General features: G+C 50.5%; 7 protein-coding genes across 7 annotated transcripts; 5 read left to right on the forward strand and 2 right to left on the reverse strand.

Annotated features, from left to right (window-relative positions):
- Positions 1 to 27: 27 nt before the first annotated feature.
- RMT2 (Arginine N-methyltransferase 2) lies at positions 28 to 1,936 on the forward strand. The gene is made up of 3 exons (XM_066126383.1): positions 28 to 179; positions 240 to 1,576; positions 1,639 to 1,936. The coding sequence occupies exons 2-3, from the start codon at positions 289 to 291 to the stop codon at positions 1,671 to 1,673; spliced, it is 1,323 nt and encodes a 440-aa protein (XP_065982484.1). The 5' UTR covers positions 28 to 179; positions 240 to 288; the 3' UTR covers positions 1,674 to 1,936.
- On the reverse strand, positions 1,660 to 4,586 carry TrAFT101_001631 (uncharacterized protein). Its single transcript, XM_024905151.2, has 6 exons — positions 4,103 to 4,586; positions 3,398 to 3,520; positions 3,299 to 3,324; positions 2,826 to 3,236; positions 2,305 to 2,759; positions 1,660 to 2,240 (listed from the first exon to the last, which is right to left on the reverse strand). The coding sequence occupies exons 1-6, from the start codon at positions 4,140 to 4,142 to the stop codon at positions 1,817 to 1,819; spliced, it is 1,479 nt and encodes a 492-aa protein (XP_024762749.2). The 5' UTR covers positions 4,143 to 4,586; the 3' UTR covers positions 1,660 to 1,816.
- Positions 4,587 to 4,992: 406 nt separating this feature from the next.
- TrAFT101_001632 (uncharacterized protein) lies at positions 4,993 to 6,983 on the forward strand. The gene is made up of 3 exons (XM_024899738.2): positions 4,993 to 5,481; positions 5,561 to 6,409; positions 6,495 to 6,983. The coding sequence occupies exons 1-3, from the start codon at positions 5,024 to 5,026 to the stop codon at positions 6,769 to 6,771; spliced, it is 1,584 nt and encodes a 527-aa protein (XP_024762750.2). The 5' UTR covers positions 4,993 to 5,023; the 3' UTR covers positions 6,772 to 6,983.
- A 908-nt stretch (positions 6,984 to 7,891) lies between these two features.
- On the forward strand, positions 7,892 to 8,206 carry TrAFT101_001633 (uncharacterized protein; the record flags this gene model as incomplete). The annotated part of the gene is made up of 1 exon (XM_024907762.2): positions 7,892 to 8,206. One exon carries the CDS (start codon positions 7,892 to 7,894, stop codon positions 8,204 to 8,206), a length of 315 nt encoding a protein of 104 aa, XP_024762751.1.
- Positions 8,207 to 9,433: 1,227 nt separating this feature from the next.
- Positions 9,434 to 10,473, forward strand: TrAFT101_001634 (uncharacterized protein; the record flags this gene model as incomplete). The annotated part of the gene is made up of 2 exons (XM_024905155.2): positions 9,434 to 10,090; positions 10,156 to 10,473. The coding sequence occupies 2 exons, from the start codon at positions 9,434 to 9,436 to the stop codon at positions 10,471 to 10,473; spliced, it is 975 nt and encodes a 324-aa protein (XP_024762752.2).
- Positions 10,474 to 11,054: 581 nt separating this feature from the next.
- Positions 11,055 to 13,175, forward strand: TrAFT101_001635 (uncharacterized protein; the record flags this gene model as incomplete). Its single annotated transcript, XM_024899564.2, has 5 exons — positions 11,055 to 11,894; positions 12,071 to 12,190; positions 12,297 to 12,640; positions 12,702 to 12,785; positions 12,861 to 13,175. The coding sequence occupies 5 exons, from the start codon at positions 11,055 to 11,057 to the stop codon at positions 13,000 to 13,002; spliced, it is 1,530 nt and encodes a 509-aa protein (XP_024762753.2). The 3' UTR covers positions 13,003 to 13,175.
- On the reverse strand, positions 12,975 to 13,716 carry TrAFT101_001636 (mitochondrial 54S ribosomal protein mL53). The gene is made up of 2 exons (XM_024899550.2): positions 13,423 to 13,716; positions 12,975 to 13,358 (listed from the first exon to the last, which is right to left on the reverse strand). The coding sequence occupies exons 1-2, from the start codon at positions 13,601 to 13,603 to the stop codon at positions 13,246 to 13,248; spliced, it is 294 nt and encodes a 97-aa protein (XP_024762754.1). The 5' UTR covers positions 13,604 to 13,716; the 3' UTR covers positions 12,975 to 13,245.
- Between the last annotated feature and the right edge of the window lie 28 nt (positions 13,717 to 13,744).

The following is a 13,744-nucleotide window of genomic DNA, read 5'->3' on the forward strand; positions in this document are numbered from 1 at the left end:
CGGTACCACTGCATGCGTCGGCCAGGTGGGGCAAGGCGAAGAATCGATATCAATTTTTTTTTTTCCTTCTAGATGACGCCAGTATACCTAGTACCAATAGTTGGTCTATACGAAGGTTTGGGAGCAATAGAACGAAAACACGAGCGATTTAGCTCTAGTTTGAGAGTTTAGCGACAAAGGTAAGTATGAGCCTGTCATCCCGCTTTGGCACATGCCCATGCTTACAGTTGTGAATATAGAAACCATAGCCAGAACATACCCCGCCATATCAAAGTCCAATCTCGCATCATGCCGTCGCCAATTGACGACTCTCTCCAAGCCCGCATTTCCCCCGAATGCCCCCAAGAGACTCGCGATATCCTATACCATGCATGGGGCCATGACCGAAGCGGCCTAAAGAAGCTCCTCAACGAGCGCGGCAAGGCCAGCATCCAGGATCCCAGGACTGGCGAGACCCCGCTTCATGCTGCGATCCGAGCCTGCGGTCCTGCCGACGAACCGACTGAAGGGGAAGAAGAGCAGGAAGAAGATGGTAGCGTAGAAGAGGCTAGAGAGGTCATTCAGGATCTGTTCCTCAACGGAGCCATCTGGAATGATGTCGATGCCAACAACGAGACTCCCGGCTGCGTTGCCTACCGACTCGGTCGCAAGGCCCTGTATAACCTCTGCGTCGATGCTGGCGTCCGCGCAGAGCTTCTGTTTGCCCTGATGGACGGCTACGAGGAGCTCTCTTCCGGCGAAGAAGAAGACGACAACGAAGACGCCGACGAGGTCATGGCAGAGCAAGAGGAAGCTGCTGCTGCTGCCGCCACTGCTGCCGCCGAAGCAAAGGCTCAAGACGGCGACGTCGATGCCGAAGAGCCCCTCAAGTTCATTCCTCCCGATGCCAACGAGATACCTGTCACCAGCGAAGAATACCTAAAATCCAAACTCACCTACGACGACGACAAGCTCCTCGACTCCGACCTCAACGGCGTCATGATGGCCTGGGAAACCGACATCATGCGCCGCTCCGTCGCCGCCCTCATCCCCGGCGAGGAGCAGGGCAAGCGCGTCCTCAACATCGGCTTCGGCATGGGCATCATAGACGGCATGTTTGCAGACCTAAAGCCGTCAAAACACCACATCATCGAGGCGCACCCGGCCGTCCTGGAGCACATCTCCAAGCCCGACTCCAAGTTCGGGTCCGAATGGGAGAAGAGCGGGCCTGAGGAGGGCGCTTACAAGGTTTTTGTCGGTAAATGGCAAGATGTGGTCCTCCAGCTCTTGGAGCAGGGTGAGCTCTATGACGCCATCTACTTTGACACCTTTGGCGAGGACTATTCACAGCTGCGCACGTTCTTTATGGAGCATGTCCCCGGATTGTTGGATCAAGAGGGACGGTTCAGCTTCTTCAACGGTCTTGGCGCAGACCGGAGGATATGCTACGACGTGTACACAAAAGTTGTGGAGATGCACTGCGCAGATGCTGGTCTGGATGTGGAATGGGAAGAGAGCGACGTTGACATGGAGAAACTGGACGAAGACGGCGAAGGAGAGTGGAAGGGAGTTCGGCGACGATACTGGACATTAGACAGTAAGAGCTCTACCCCCTACGATAATGACATATACAGACACAAATTGGCTAACATCGAACAGAGTATCGACTACCTGTATGCACCTTTATGGGTTAACTTGAACAAGACAGTAGATTCCAATCAGATGCCCCCAATTGCAATGCTTTGCTGAGATTCAACAACAAAATATTTCTATCTTAGACTCTGCCTAGGGATTATTTTTTTGTAGATGACATCAGGTCGGGACAGATACTCTCTATTTATTTAAAGTTTTCGGGGTGCAGGATACCTGCCAGATTACCAGCCTTGGCTCGCTTGAGAGTCAGAGCAGCGATGAGAGCAGCTCCAACACCGCTACCATCCTCGGCCGCCAGGATCTCTACCGGGTCTTCATCCTTAGGGTTGGCCTTCTGAGGCCAGTCGAGGATTTCTCGCAGGGCTTGTGCGCCGCGAGCCTTGAAGTGAGGGTACTTGTTGAAGACGGATCCGTCAGCACCAACATGGCAGGATTCAAAGTTCTTCTTCTTGCAAATGGCCGCGACACCACAGGCGGAAAGTCGGGCGGCTCGTGTTCCGATGAGCTCTGCCAGTCTTCGGATTAATTCAAGCTCAGGGACCGTGGGAGTGATGTTGAGCTTGGACTGGAAGGTATCAAAAGTCTCTTGGAGGTTCTCAAAGGGGTCCCTTTCATGATTCGTTAGTGTCACTAGTAAATTTGTAGTATATCACTAGATGGGAGCTCGCTCACTCTTCAATTCCAGACAAGAAAGATGAATCCAGAGTATAAGGCCTGCGGAGCAATGAAATGTCCTGGTTCTCAAAGACATGGACCTCCTTGTTATCGTGCAAGTCCACCAAGACCAATCGGAAGATCTCGCCAAGGTAAAGACCCGCGATCATCTTCTCGAATGCCTGCTGGCCTGGGCGAGGAGAGTCGTTGTCGATGGAAATATCGTATTTGGTACGAGGCAAGACCTTGTGCTCATTATCAAAGGCACCCCACTCACAGTTGATAGCCATGGGGGTGTCGGGGGGAAGGTTCATGTGTGCCAGCTTAGGGATGGAGCCACAGTCTTCCATGTAAGCGGCATTGCATCCGGTTCCGAAGATACAACCAATCTTCATCTTGGTGTCGGTGTATGCGGAAGCAATCAATGTTCCTGTGGTGTCGTTGATCAAGGCTGATAGTTTGATGGGTACTCCCTATTATACTTTGTGAGCCAACAGGCTTTTTGCTTTCCTTGTCAGGCCGGGGCGGGCGTCACTCACACGCTTAGCAATGGCAGCTTCGAACATGGGCACAACGTTCTCTCCTTCGACGCCGGCAATGTCGAATCCTTTAGTCCAGCGCTGAAGAATACCCTCATCGATGTGATATTGAGTGGCTGGGTAAGAGAAGGTGAAACCCAGAGGCAGCGCTTCGATTTTGGTCAGGTCACCGTGGTGAGTCTCGACGAACTGGTGAAGACAGTCTGCGATGTACTCCCATAGCTCCTCGCTGGATCCGGTCTTGAGCTCCTCTGGCATACGGTACTTGGACTGGATGATGTCGAATTCTGATTTGCGGTCTGTCAGGGTAATTTCACAGACACGCAGGTTGGTACCGCCCATATCGAGAGCCAAAAAGGAACCAGTCTCGTGGCCATCAGGGAAAGACATGACCCATGTTGGGTTCATTGGCTAAAGGCTGTTAGCAACTAACATACTTCCTTTCACTCGATCAACATGAATCATTTACGCACAATGCTGCCACCCTCAACGCTAAGGCCTTTTCGAGCCGAATATTAGCATACTTGATGCCCAAGATCAACATCACTACGACGCTACGCAGCAGTACATACCTTTAGCAAGCTCGCTCACGAAATGCTCAGTGATTTGCTTCAGCTTCTGGGTGTCGACAGTGAAAATCTCTTCCAACTTTCTCACTTCATCGAGAAGATCCTTAGGGATGTCCGCCTTGGAACCTGGCATATCGCTAGTCAGCATGTATGCTATGAGACTCTCCATGATATCTGGCAGCCCGGATGCTCAAGGAAACAAAGGGTATGAAGCGTGTAAATTCTGCCCTGATGAAAGAAATCCTAGAGATCTTGGACATTTGGGAAATATTCTCGCTATGGTGAATTTAAATCATGACGTTGGCCCTGCACGAGGTCTGAGCGTCTGTGCAACATCAAAATGACGTTCACGAGACGGCTGAAGCCGTTGCTTATGCTTATCTTGCAATTGCGCACAGCTTGTAGTGAAGACGGCTTAGCCATTGGAAGCTAAAAATGTCTTACTCATGCCTTTTCTTTAGAGTACCCAATGATTTTGATAGCCCATGGCCCAGTAGCTATATCGGCACCATGCAACCGGAGAAAAATCTCCTGTTCTTGGCGAGCATGGCATGACATCGGCCACCGTGGGCATCAACGAAGGGACCCAAAAGCTGCGCCAGAGCTCCAGCCAGCATCAATGATGAAGCAGATTGAGAGAAGAATGGCAGAAGAAAGCGATGACAGCTCCAGATCTTCAGATCCCCAGATCTTGAACATTAAACGTACCCTTTCTAGAGGGAGGTGGACGGGGTCCAAGTCCGACCATTTTTACAGCTGGATCGCGGGGCCTGGCGGGGTAGTAAAAAGAGCTCCTTGGAGGATGGGCGGGTGGCAATGAAGCAACCGCTGCGAGGGGGTGAGGTCAAGTTAGGCGCGAGGCAGCAATGCAAGGACGAGAGCGTAAAAAAAAAAAGAAGAAAAAGGAGATATGTATGTACTGTTGGTCGAGAGAATAGGAGCAAGAGCACCGAGTCTAGAAGCCGGGACACAGCAACAGAAGCAGATTTGGAGCTATAAAAAGTCCACAAAGGTTGGGCTAGTCGGGATCGAGGGGCCTGTTGGGCAACTCTTTCCGGCTCTGGTTGGCTGTTGCTCCCATTGCCTCCACGCCGTCTAGGCTTCCAAATAGCGATTATGGAGAGCAGCGTTTAGTGGCCTTCAACTGCCATCAAGTGCCAGCAGCGAGTAGATATGAGCGTTTTTAATTTTAATTTTTTCTGGTCATCAGCGAGCTGGATATGAGATTGCTAGCACTATCAAATGATTTTACAGTTTGCAATTACAATTGCATTCCTTTTTTTTTTTTTTCTTGCTGTGTCTCGCTGAGTAATTCTCCTCAAAGCCAATATTAAGCTTTAATGGTGCAGATGGGAACCCTTTCAACACTGCCGGCAGATTCTGGTCGATCCCACGCAAAACACAAAGAAACCGGATGCACCGTTATCGTCATGTCTCCACACTCCGGAACAAGCTTTAGCAGGGCGGCAGGGCGGGCAACAAGACAAGGTCGAAGTACCTGCTGTTGCTGTGCTGTGCTTGTACTCCGAGCCCGGAAATTCATATCGCCGCGACGGCCCCCCAGCACGGCCTCTGGTTGGCTGGGCCCAAGCTCTCGCACCCCTGTAGCTTGTCGCTGTCGCTAATCGAATGGGCGACGTATGCTTTTTGGGGCTGCCCACTAAGAGCGAAGCTGCCACAGTCTCGCGATCGAGAGTCCGACTCCCATTGCGCAGGGCACGCACAATCAATGAGTGTCGCTTCCACTCCCCCGTCACCATGAAGTCGTTATCGTTCGTAGCGGCGCTTCTGGGCCTCCTGGCTGGTCCTTGCAGCGCCCTCTCTGTCGTCTCTCTGCCCGCCGAGTTCAAACCCCCACCCGTCTTTAAGAACACCAACTTGGTGCATGTCGTTTCGGTTGAGAAGAGCTTTGCAAGGGAACAAATCAACGTTTTGGTTGAGAACGTTTCCGGCGAGCCTCAAGATGAATACTTCCTGCCGTTTACCGCAGAGCAGATAGCTCGACTTGGTGGCATTGAAGCGAAAGATCGCAAAGATGACAAGGTTGGGCCCTTTGGAGTCGACCTGGTCGAGTATAGTTCTCAGAGGTAGGCTTGCTTTCTTGTACATCAATGGCTGCCGATGGGTGATCAATTATGCTTCATGTTACTAAATATTCATCTACAGCGACGTTCAATACTACCGCATCACACTGCCAGCACCCCTAAAAGCTGGCGCCCAGCAGACTCTTGCCATCTCTTGGTACTACCTAAAGCCATATCGTCCTCTCCCGGCCTCAATTGGGCAGGACGAACAGCAGTTCTTGATCTACGACTTTTCCCTCTACGCTGCTTCGGCATACCCGACCTTGAAGCAAAAGACCGAGGTCAAGCTGTCGACAGTCACCATCCCAGACTATGCCAAATATACCAATAGCGAGGGCAAGGAGTTTCCTGAAAAGCACGGTAGCAAGCTGCTATATGGACCCTTCGATGAACAGCCCGCTGGCGCCGTCTATCCAGCCCAGATCAGATTCGAGTTTACCAAGCCTGTGATCCACGTGTCAGAGCTGGAGAGAGATATCGAGGTCAGCCACTGGGGCGGCAACGTGGCATTTGAGGAAAGATACACTCTGTATCACCGCGGTGCCAACCTTTCCACCCTGTTTAACCGCGTGAAATGGGCGCAATCTCAATACTACAACCCCGCCACCTCTGCGCTAAAGGAGCTCAAGTTCCCGCTTCAGATTGGCAGCGTTGATCCTTACTTCACTGATGCCATCGGAAACGTATCAACTTCTCGATTCAGGAGCAGCAAGCGTGAGGCCATGTTGGAGCTGAAGCCCCGCTACCCTGTTTTCGGCGGCTGGAAGTACCCCTTCACCATTGGCTGGAACACCAATGCTGCCAACGTCCTGCGCAACACTGCTAGTGGAGGCCATGTGCTCAAGGTTCCATTCATCGAGGGACCAAAGCAAGTTGAGGGCGTCGAGTACGGCGATGTCACCGTCCGCGTCCTCCTCCCTGAAGGATCTGAGTAAGCACTACCCTTTTTTTTTTCTTTTGCATATCCCTTTTTATGGAAACTATAATGCTTGGAATCGTAACTAACCAGGAACCAGGAACGTGAAATTCTACACCGATCTCCCCAATTCATCAATTGTTGAGACATCGGTTGGTATTCACAAGACCTACCTCGACACCACTGGCCGAACCGCCATTGTGATCAAGGCCAAGAACCTAGTAGATGACTTCCGATTCCGAGATCTGATCATCTCGTACGACACCCCATTGGCAGGTACCCTCCAAAAGCCTCTGGTGATATTTGGAAGCATGCTTGCTGTGTATGCCGCAGCATGGGCTGTTGGAAAGGTGGAGGTGGGATTCTCATCCAAATAAAAATGTACCAGATTAATCTATAGCTTTTTTTGGGTCGCCATGTTTGACGGATAAAAAACGAGAGCGATATTTTTAGAGGATGTGTCATTAAGTGGGCGTTTGAGAGTACGATTTCACCCTGGCAGATGATAGATGAGATTCGCTAGATCTCTGGCACACTAGATCTCAGCCCGCCAGCATTACCAGCGTAGTATGTAGAAATTCAATCAGACTTGTTTTTTTGTTATGTTTATGTCATCATTTAGCACCTGGCATCATAGCACGGCGAGAATCTGTACAATGATGTTGGGGATGGTCTGTGATGTCGTCCCCATTGGGTTCTGGAGAGCTGCCGCGATGACGACATTAGCGTCCTGTCATGATGGCACGAACTTGCAGCATCCATCCCAAGGGCGAGCCAAGGAAAAGCAGCCCCAGGAAAAGCCCAACCAAGTGCGTGCCTCGCATAATAGTGCTAATAGTGCTAGCAATGCATGCTAGATAAGCTCAACTTCATCATCAAAATGGCTCCAGCTCAACCTGCTCAAGCTGCTAGCTTCTTTTCTTCCAGCTCAGATTTGAATTCGGCAAAGGCGAGACTAACAGCAGTGAATTGGGTGAGGCTGTGCCACTTGGTTCGCGCCTTTCGGCTCTCACGCAGCTAGCCTCTCACTTTGCGTTGGAGCAGTGCCTTGCGTCGTCGCCGTGCGTGCAGATGGTGGAGTGGCGCAGGGCCAAGCAGCTCGAGCCGCCGACAGGGGTCAGAGATCAGAAACTTGGCCACGGGAACGAGTAAGAAGAGCCATACGAGACAAGAGGATGCGCTTGGCCGAAGCTACGGGCACTGATTGGTAGTGCATGTCAGTCATAGTCATAGGCACAGCTGGGTTTATTTAAGGAAACGCAGTGCTCGTCCGAAGAGGATTCATCCATTCGTCTTCTTCTTTCATAAATCAGCATTCTTTCACGAGCTTAGTTTTTCATTTTCAAGCCAGATAGACATTCTATAGAAAAGTCTCCCGTTTCGCCAATTCTACACAAGCAAAAAGCCGGTACTGCTTCCAAGCGATTGCGCAAAGCGACACAGCAGCCTAGTCGACATAACATCCATTCAATATTCCTCTTACTTGACGCAAACAAAATGTGTTTCTCAGTGGAACCAAAGGCAAAATACTACTATCAGGAGGAGATCATTCCCGCCCGGCCGCACCGTGAGTCGTACCGCGACTCATACCGCGATTCATACCGCGATTCGGGCGTCGACTATTACCATCATCACCATCGCCATTCTTCTTCTCATCACTCGCCGCGAACGAGCCGCACGGCCGTTGACCGGTACAGCAGCAGCCCCCGGGTCAGCACATACAGCCCTCGCATCAGCTCCAGCAGCGTCAGGCGCAGCGTTGTTCCGGCGAGAGTCGTCTACAAGGAGACGACGCAGAGCCGCTACGTGTAAATCTATATTCATTCCGACTGCTTGTTGAAAAATAGAGGGGGAAGAAAAAAAATACGGCATCCGTGCAGAGTTTAAATCGGTGTTATCAAGGTTTAGCGACCTTCGGCTGAGGATGGGATATTATGGTACGATACGAGGTATTGGGAACTACTAAGGGTAGCGAGCGGCTAATGACGGGAACGAGGCAAGCCACGACTTCATGAGGCTCTGAATGCGATGACGGCGTTGGGAACATCAATCTACTTATTTGTTTTTTATCTATATTTTTTATGAGACGTCATGTATGTTTGCTTAGTCTAGATGGTCTAGATCGCCCTTTGAGGTGCCAACCCTTTAATGATCTGACTGCGCATCACTTCCGCTCCTGAGAGCACTTGCATCGAGCCAGTGGCCACACCATTGAGCGAGATGCTGTCTACATCGTCATGATCCATCCCATGAAGAGCACCTCGTCAGCGACTGCGTATATCCAGACTTATTGGGCCCTTTTTCATCACTCTAAGTCAAAGCTGCTGTCTGTACCTGATGCCTATTTCTTGTAGTATTATAATGCGGAAATGACATCATAGGCTCATCCCATCTCAGGTTTAGGATATCGCAGCCCGCATCAAGCCATCTCTTGTCTTCACCAGCTTCAATCCAAGTGCGCATTTTGCCGATATGCCTAATTTTATCTGTGCCTTTCAAGACGCATTTAGTAGCGGGATACACCGTGCTTTCGGCACCTTTTACAGACAAAGGTCTCGTGAATTGCAACAAGCAATCTTTTGCGACACAATGTTTATAGTTTCAAACATCCTTATGCGCCGGCCATGCTCCAGAATAAAATGGCCGGTAGGTTTCTTTGATTCAGTGCTTGACACGCTTTGTCTTTCATTCGTTTGTTTCTTGGTGCATTGAAATCGCGGTACTTCCCTCTCTTTGTGTCATTCTCAGTTCAAGCTTATCTCCTTGGCCATATCAGAAGACGCAACTTGAGTTGCTGAGCTTGCTCATATAAACAGTAGGATAATCCAAATTTCTGAGCCAGAAGGAGCCTTAGATCCAGTGCTCTTGCGAATCATACTGGGACGCCGCCTTCCAAGCCAAAATTAAAGAGTAGCCTGGAAAAATAAACACCATGTAAGTGATGCCGAATTCCTTCTTCTTCTCTTCTCATATTGCCATCCACACAGTACTCTTCTTTTTGGGTCCATTATTTTTCTATTCTCATCATATCATTTCATCATGTCTCAGGCTTCTTTTTTATCCCCCATTGCGTCGTCCCAACATGCCTTTCAATCATCTTTCGATGACACCGCTCCAGACCAACCATGGGATCGGGGATTTGATATCCAAGAGACGTGGCCTAACGCTGCTCCGATTAGGGATAAGAGTGCACTGCCTCGTTCCAATACAGACCCTCAATCGTCAAAGACGTGGAACTATACCTCATTCCTCAAACTATTAGCTCATATCCAGCCTGAGCTCTCGCGAAAGCAATATCGCATTATCAAGACTGATAAAGGCCTTATCGAGGCATACAAGTCTGCGGGTGAAGAACGTGTGGAAATCGGCAAGCAGATCTGCGAATGGGGCAAGGACACGAAAGATGATGCCATCGTCGATATATCTAGCAAGGTCGGCCTTCTCCTGCAAGAGATGGGCAAATTGTCAGAGCCTTATGTGACTGCACTAGAAGATGCGCGTGGTCATCTCAAGATCATTCGCAACATCGAGAAGATCGTTCAACCAATCCGCAACAGAAAGATGAGGGTGATGGACGAGATCCAGAAAGTCAAAACGAAAAAACCTCTTCACAGCATCAAACTGGCCGCGCTAGAGCAGGAGCTTGTTAGGGTAGAGGCCGAGAGTCTGGTTGCTGAGGCGCAGTTAACAAATATTGTAAGTGTCTGCTGTTTCTACTGGCTGACAGATGGGTTATGGTTTGCTAAAGATTGCTTTTGCAGACTCGCCAAAACTTCAGGGAAGCGTTTCAGATCGAGCTGGCTGCTGCTATTGAGCGCGCTGAGAAAGAAGTTATTTTAGCCAAGCACGGCTTTCGTCTCCTCGAGCTCCTTGACGCTAACACAGTCGCGCCAGGAGAGCGTTTCGTGCCCTACGAACATGGAGTTCAAGCTCACCAAGTGCTGAGTGACGCCGAAGCTAATCTCAAGGAGTATCAGCCGGATGATAGGTACAGAGCTCCAGGAAGAAGCGAAATATTAGAAGAGAATGCGGACGAAGTCGACCAGCAAGTAAATATCAGCGGTTGGGGGGTGGCTTGAGGCTCAATCATGCATTAAGCCTTTGGTGTGGCTTTAACATGTAAAGGGAGGCTTTCCGACATCATTCTGTTGGTGTCTACGCGAGGAGTCTTGCAAGAGGATTCGACAACCAGCTCGGGTTTATCTATATAGGTTGTGTGGTTTATTTTTTCTTTCTTTGGGCGCTCTAAGAAGCATATCTAGTTATGTCCAACTGATGCGATGGGTTGGTTACTTTTTCACTTGCAGCAATGAACAATAGAGCTCAATTTATAGAGGCGTATTCAGCTGATAAGATGGAGCGATTCGGCGTCTCTTCATTGTAAGAGAAGGGAGTAGTATTGCATATTCGAGGATGAAGTTGTATGTTGCTGGAAAGGGTATGCAATGATATTTCACATCTACGTTTAAGGGATTGGGGGATTGAAGGATTGGTTGGCGTGTAATTGCGATCGAGCGTTCCTAAAGAGATTTACCCTGTACCGAGCAGAGATGGCGAATATGTTTGAGCTTTGCCGGCGATGATGTATCGTGACACACAAATTTGAGGGGGTCGGTACGTGGAATGAGCTATTTGCCTAACAGACCCGCAATAAAACTGCATGTGCCTTGGTAAAGCTCGAGCCCTCTGCGCCGTCTGGGCTTTACCGCCTCTCGCATGTAGATACAGTACAGGTTTCCATTGCCGCCCCGTATCTCCGGCAGCCGTTCAGCACACCGGCACTGAAAAGCCTGCTACGAACCTCGGTCAAAGGCCCGAAAGAACCGAAGTCGCCCCCTGTGAGATTGATATTCTAAGAGAATCTGGAAAGGACAGAAATAAACTCCTCTTACCAGTTGGTCCTCCCCCGGACTGGGGACATTCCTTCATCCTGCTGCCCGTCAAGAGAGCCCCCAACCCGGTCTTGAGACATTTGCCCATGTTGGTTCGACGTGCACTGCAGCTCAGGTGGCAGAGTCTGCGCGGCCAAATCTCCCTGCCCAATCAAAGCGGTGCATGCTGGACAGCAACTCGACAGTACACTTCCGCTGCTCCTGACGCAGCCTGCGCACAGCGCTCCGGTAGGCCTGCGGACGGCGTTACTACAGGCGCTGACAGTGCTATCCCTATCGCTGCCAAAATGGGTCAGCGTGCCCCGCCCCCTCCATCGGGTCAAAACTCCTCCGCCTCCTCGCAAGCTTCCCAACCCTTCCAGCGAACTGCTCAAATTGCTCGCCATTTGAACAGCAATTCCGACTTGCCATCATCACAATCCGCCAACATGTCTGGATACACCGTCCGCAAGGTTGCCGCCCAGAACACTCTGGAGCACCGCGTCTACATTGAGAAGGATGGCGTCCCCGTGTCTCCCTTCCACGACATTCCTCTCTTTGCCAACCAGGAGCAGACCATCCTGAACATGGTCGTCGAGATCCCTCGATGGACCAACGGCAAGCTTGAGGTGAGCTCATTACCACAGCAATTGATTGGATCTCGATCGCATTAGCTGCCATCTTGTCTTTCATCTGAGACACGAGCGCATCTGGCTTCGACCTTGTCCATCCCCCTTTTTGCTGCCCCTCGTTTCAGGCACCGCTCTTTTCGATGTACTGACTTTTGTGGCCTCTTCCCTCATAGATCTCCAAGGAGGAGCTCCTCAACCCCATCAAGCAGGATGTTAAGAAGGGCAAGCTTCGCTTCGTCCGCAACTGCTTCCCCCACAAGGGCTACCTCTGGAACTACGGTGCCTTCCCCCAGGTATGCGATGCCAAATTCACTCTATACCCAACTCCAGCTCTCTGGCCCAGGTGCCAAACTTGCTGGTATAAAGGAAGATGACAACTGACAACGCTGTACGCCTTAGACCTGGGAGGACCCCAACACCGTCCACCCCGAGACCAAGGCCAAGGGTGACAACGACCCTCTTGATGTCTGCGAGATCGGCGAGCTTGTTGGCTACCCCGGCCAGATCAAGCAGGTCAAGGTCCTCGGTGTCATGGCCCTTCTCGACGAGGAGGAGACTGACTGGAAGGTCATTGTCATTGACGTGAACGACCCTCTGGCTCCTAAGCTCAACGACGTCGAGGACGTTGAGCGCCACCTGCCTGGCCTCCTCCGTGCCACCAACGAGTGGTTCCGTATCTACAAGATCCCTGACGGCAAGCCTGAGAACCAGTTCGCCTTTACTGGCGAGTGCAAGAACAAGGCGTATGTGTCCTCTCTTATCGCTAGATATCTCACAAAGTGCTTTTAACTAACCAAATAACAGCTACGCCATGGACGTCATTCGCGAGTGTGCTGAGGCCTGGGAGCGCCTCATTACTGGCAAGACCCAGCCTGGCAGCGTCTCTACGTAAGTTTTAAATCCCCACGGCCCATAGGACAGTAAATGGTCAATCTGACTAACTCTTTTTCTTTTCTTCTCTAGCACCAACACGACCGTCGAGCACTCTCCCAGCCGCGTTGCTCCTCAGTCTCTGCCTCCTCTGCCTGCTCACGAGGACCTCCCCCCTGCGAAGATCGACGCCTCCATTGACAAATGGTTCTTCATCAGCGGTGCTTCTGCTTAGTATGCATGATTTAACTATGAACACTTGTTGCTGGCGTCACTTGTATCAAATGTTTAGTCTTTGATAGTGTATACCCTGCGGGCTTGAAATCTGAGCCCTGCAGCAAAAGTACTAAAGGAAAAAAAAGTTTCATGACAACATATCGTACAATATCTAGTGACATCCACATTGGCCTCATCTAAACTGTATCCCTGCCCCGCGTAACGCCGTCAATGCGTAAAAATAGAGACATGTTTTGTAGTTTTATTCGGATAAATCTGCGGCCTTTTGCAATTGGCGCGAGTGACGGTCGACCTCCTCGACTAAACTCTTAATGTTGATTTTTGAGCAGTTGAAGTCCATTTCTTTGCCATCCTCTGCGCAAATCAGTTAGCGCATGCTCAATTACCCCATTGCTTCTCCTTCTCGATGAAAGCGTACTGAATTTGACTCGCAATGAGCTGCTCTCTGCAGAGTCTCTCGGGAGGAGAGCCGTATTGACGACGGTTCCATTCGCACGAACGTTTGGCGGGAGGAAGGTTAAGAACAGACGAGCAGGTTTGGCGCATGTCGAGAAGGGGTTGAATTTGGCCGTGACCTCGGTCATGAATTTGGTAATCATCTTTTCGGTTAGAGAAAGGGGAAGAAACTGCGGCGAAAAAGAGTTATAAGGCGAGAATCGAACTTTTGTCGCTGCTGGTACGACTTGTCGATAGTGGGCTTTGGCGGGACGATGTCGAAATTTGGTGGAGACCCGGTATAA

Source organism: Trichoderma asperellum, chromosome 1, assembly GCF_020647865.1.
Source record: "Trichoderma asperellum chromosome 1, complete sequence".
Classification (NCBI taxonomy): Eukaryota; Fungi; Ascomycota; class Sordariomycetes; order Hypocreales; family Hypocreaceae; genus Trichoderma; species Trichoderma asperellum.

Coding starts and splice junctions, on each gene's coding strand:
- RMT2 (XM_066126383.1), top strand. CDS start 289: ATGCCGTCGCCAATTGACGACTCTCTCCAAGCCCGCATTTCCCCCGAA. Junction 1,577..1,638: donor ACGATACTGGACATTAGACA/GTAAGAGCTCTA, acceptor AACATCGAACAG/AGTATCGACTACCTGTATGC.
- TrAFT101_001631 (XM_024905151.2), bottom strand. CDS start 4,142: ATGGTCGGACTTGGACCCCGTCCACCTCCCTCTAGAAAGG. Junction 3,521..4,102: donor TCCACCTCCCTCTAGAAAGG/GTACGTTTAATG, acceptor GCGATATGCCAG/GTTCCAAGGCGGACATCCCT. Junction 2,760..2,825: donor AAGCTGCCATTGCTAAGCGT/GTGAGTGACGCC, acceptor AAAGTATAATAG/GGAGTACCCATCAAACTATC.
- TrAFT101_001632 (XM_024899738.2), top strand. CDS start 5,024: ATGGGCGACGTATGCTTTTTGGGGCTGCCCACTAAGAGCGAAGCTGCC. Junction 5,482..5,560: donor GTCGAGTATAGTTCTCAGAG/GTAGGCTTGCTT, acceptor ATTCATCTACAG/CGACGTTCAATACTACCGCA. Junction 6,410..6,494: donor CTCCTCCCTGAAGGATCTGA/GTAAGCACTACC, acceptor ACCAGGAACCAG/GAACGTGAAATTCTACACCG.
- TrAFT101_001636 (XM_024899550.2), bottom strand. CDS start 13,603: ATGATTACCAAATTCATGACCGAGGTCACGGCCAAATTCAACCCCTTC. Junction 13,359..13,422: donor CTCATTGCGAGTCAAATTCA/GTACGCTTTCAT, acceptor TGATTTGCGCAG/AGGATGGCAAAGAAATGGAC.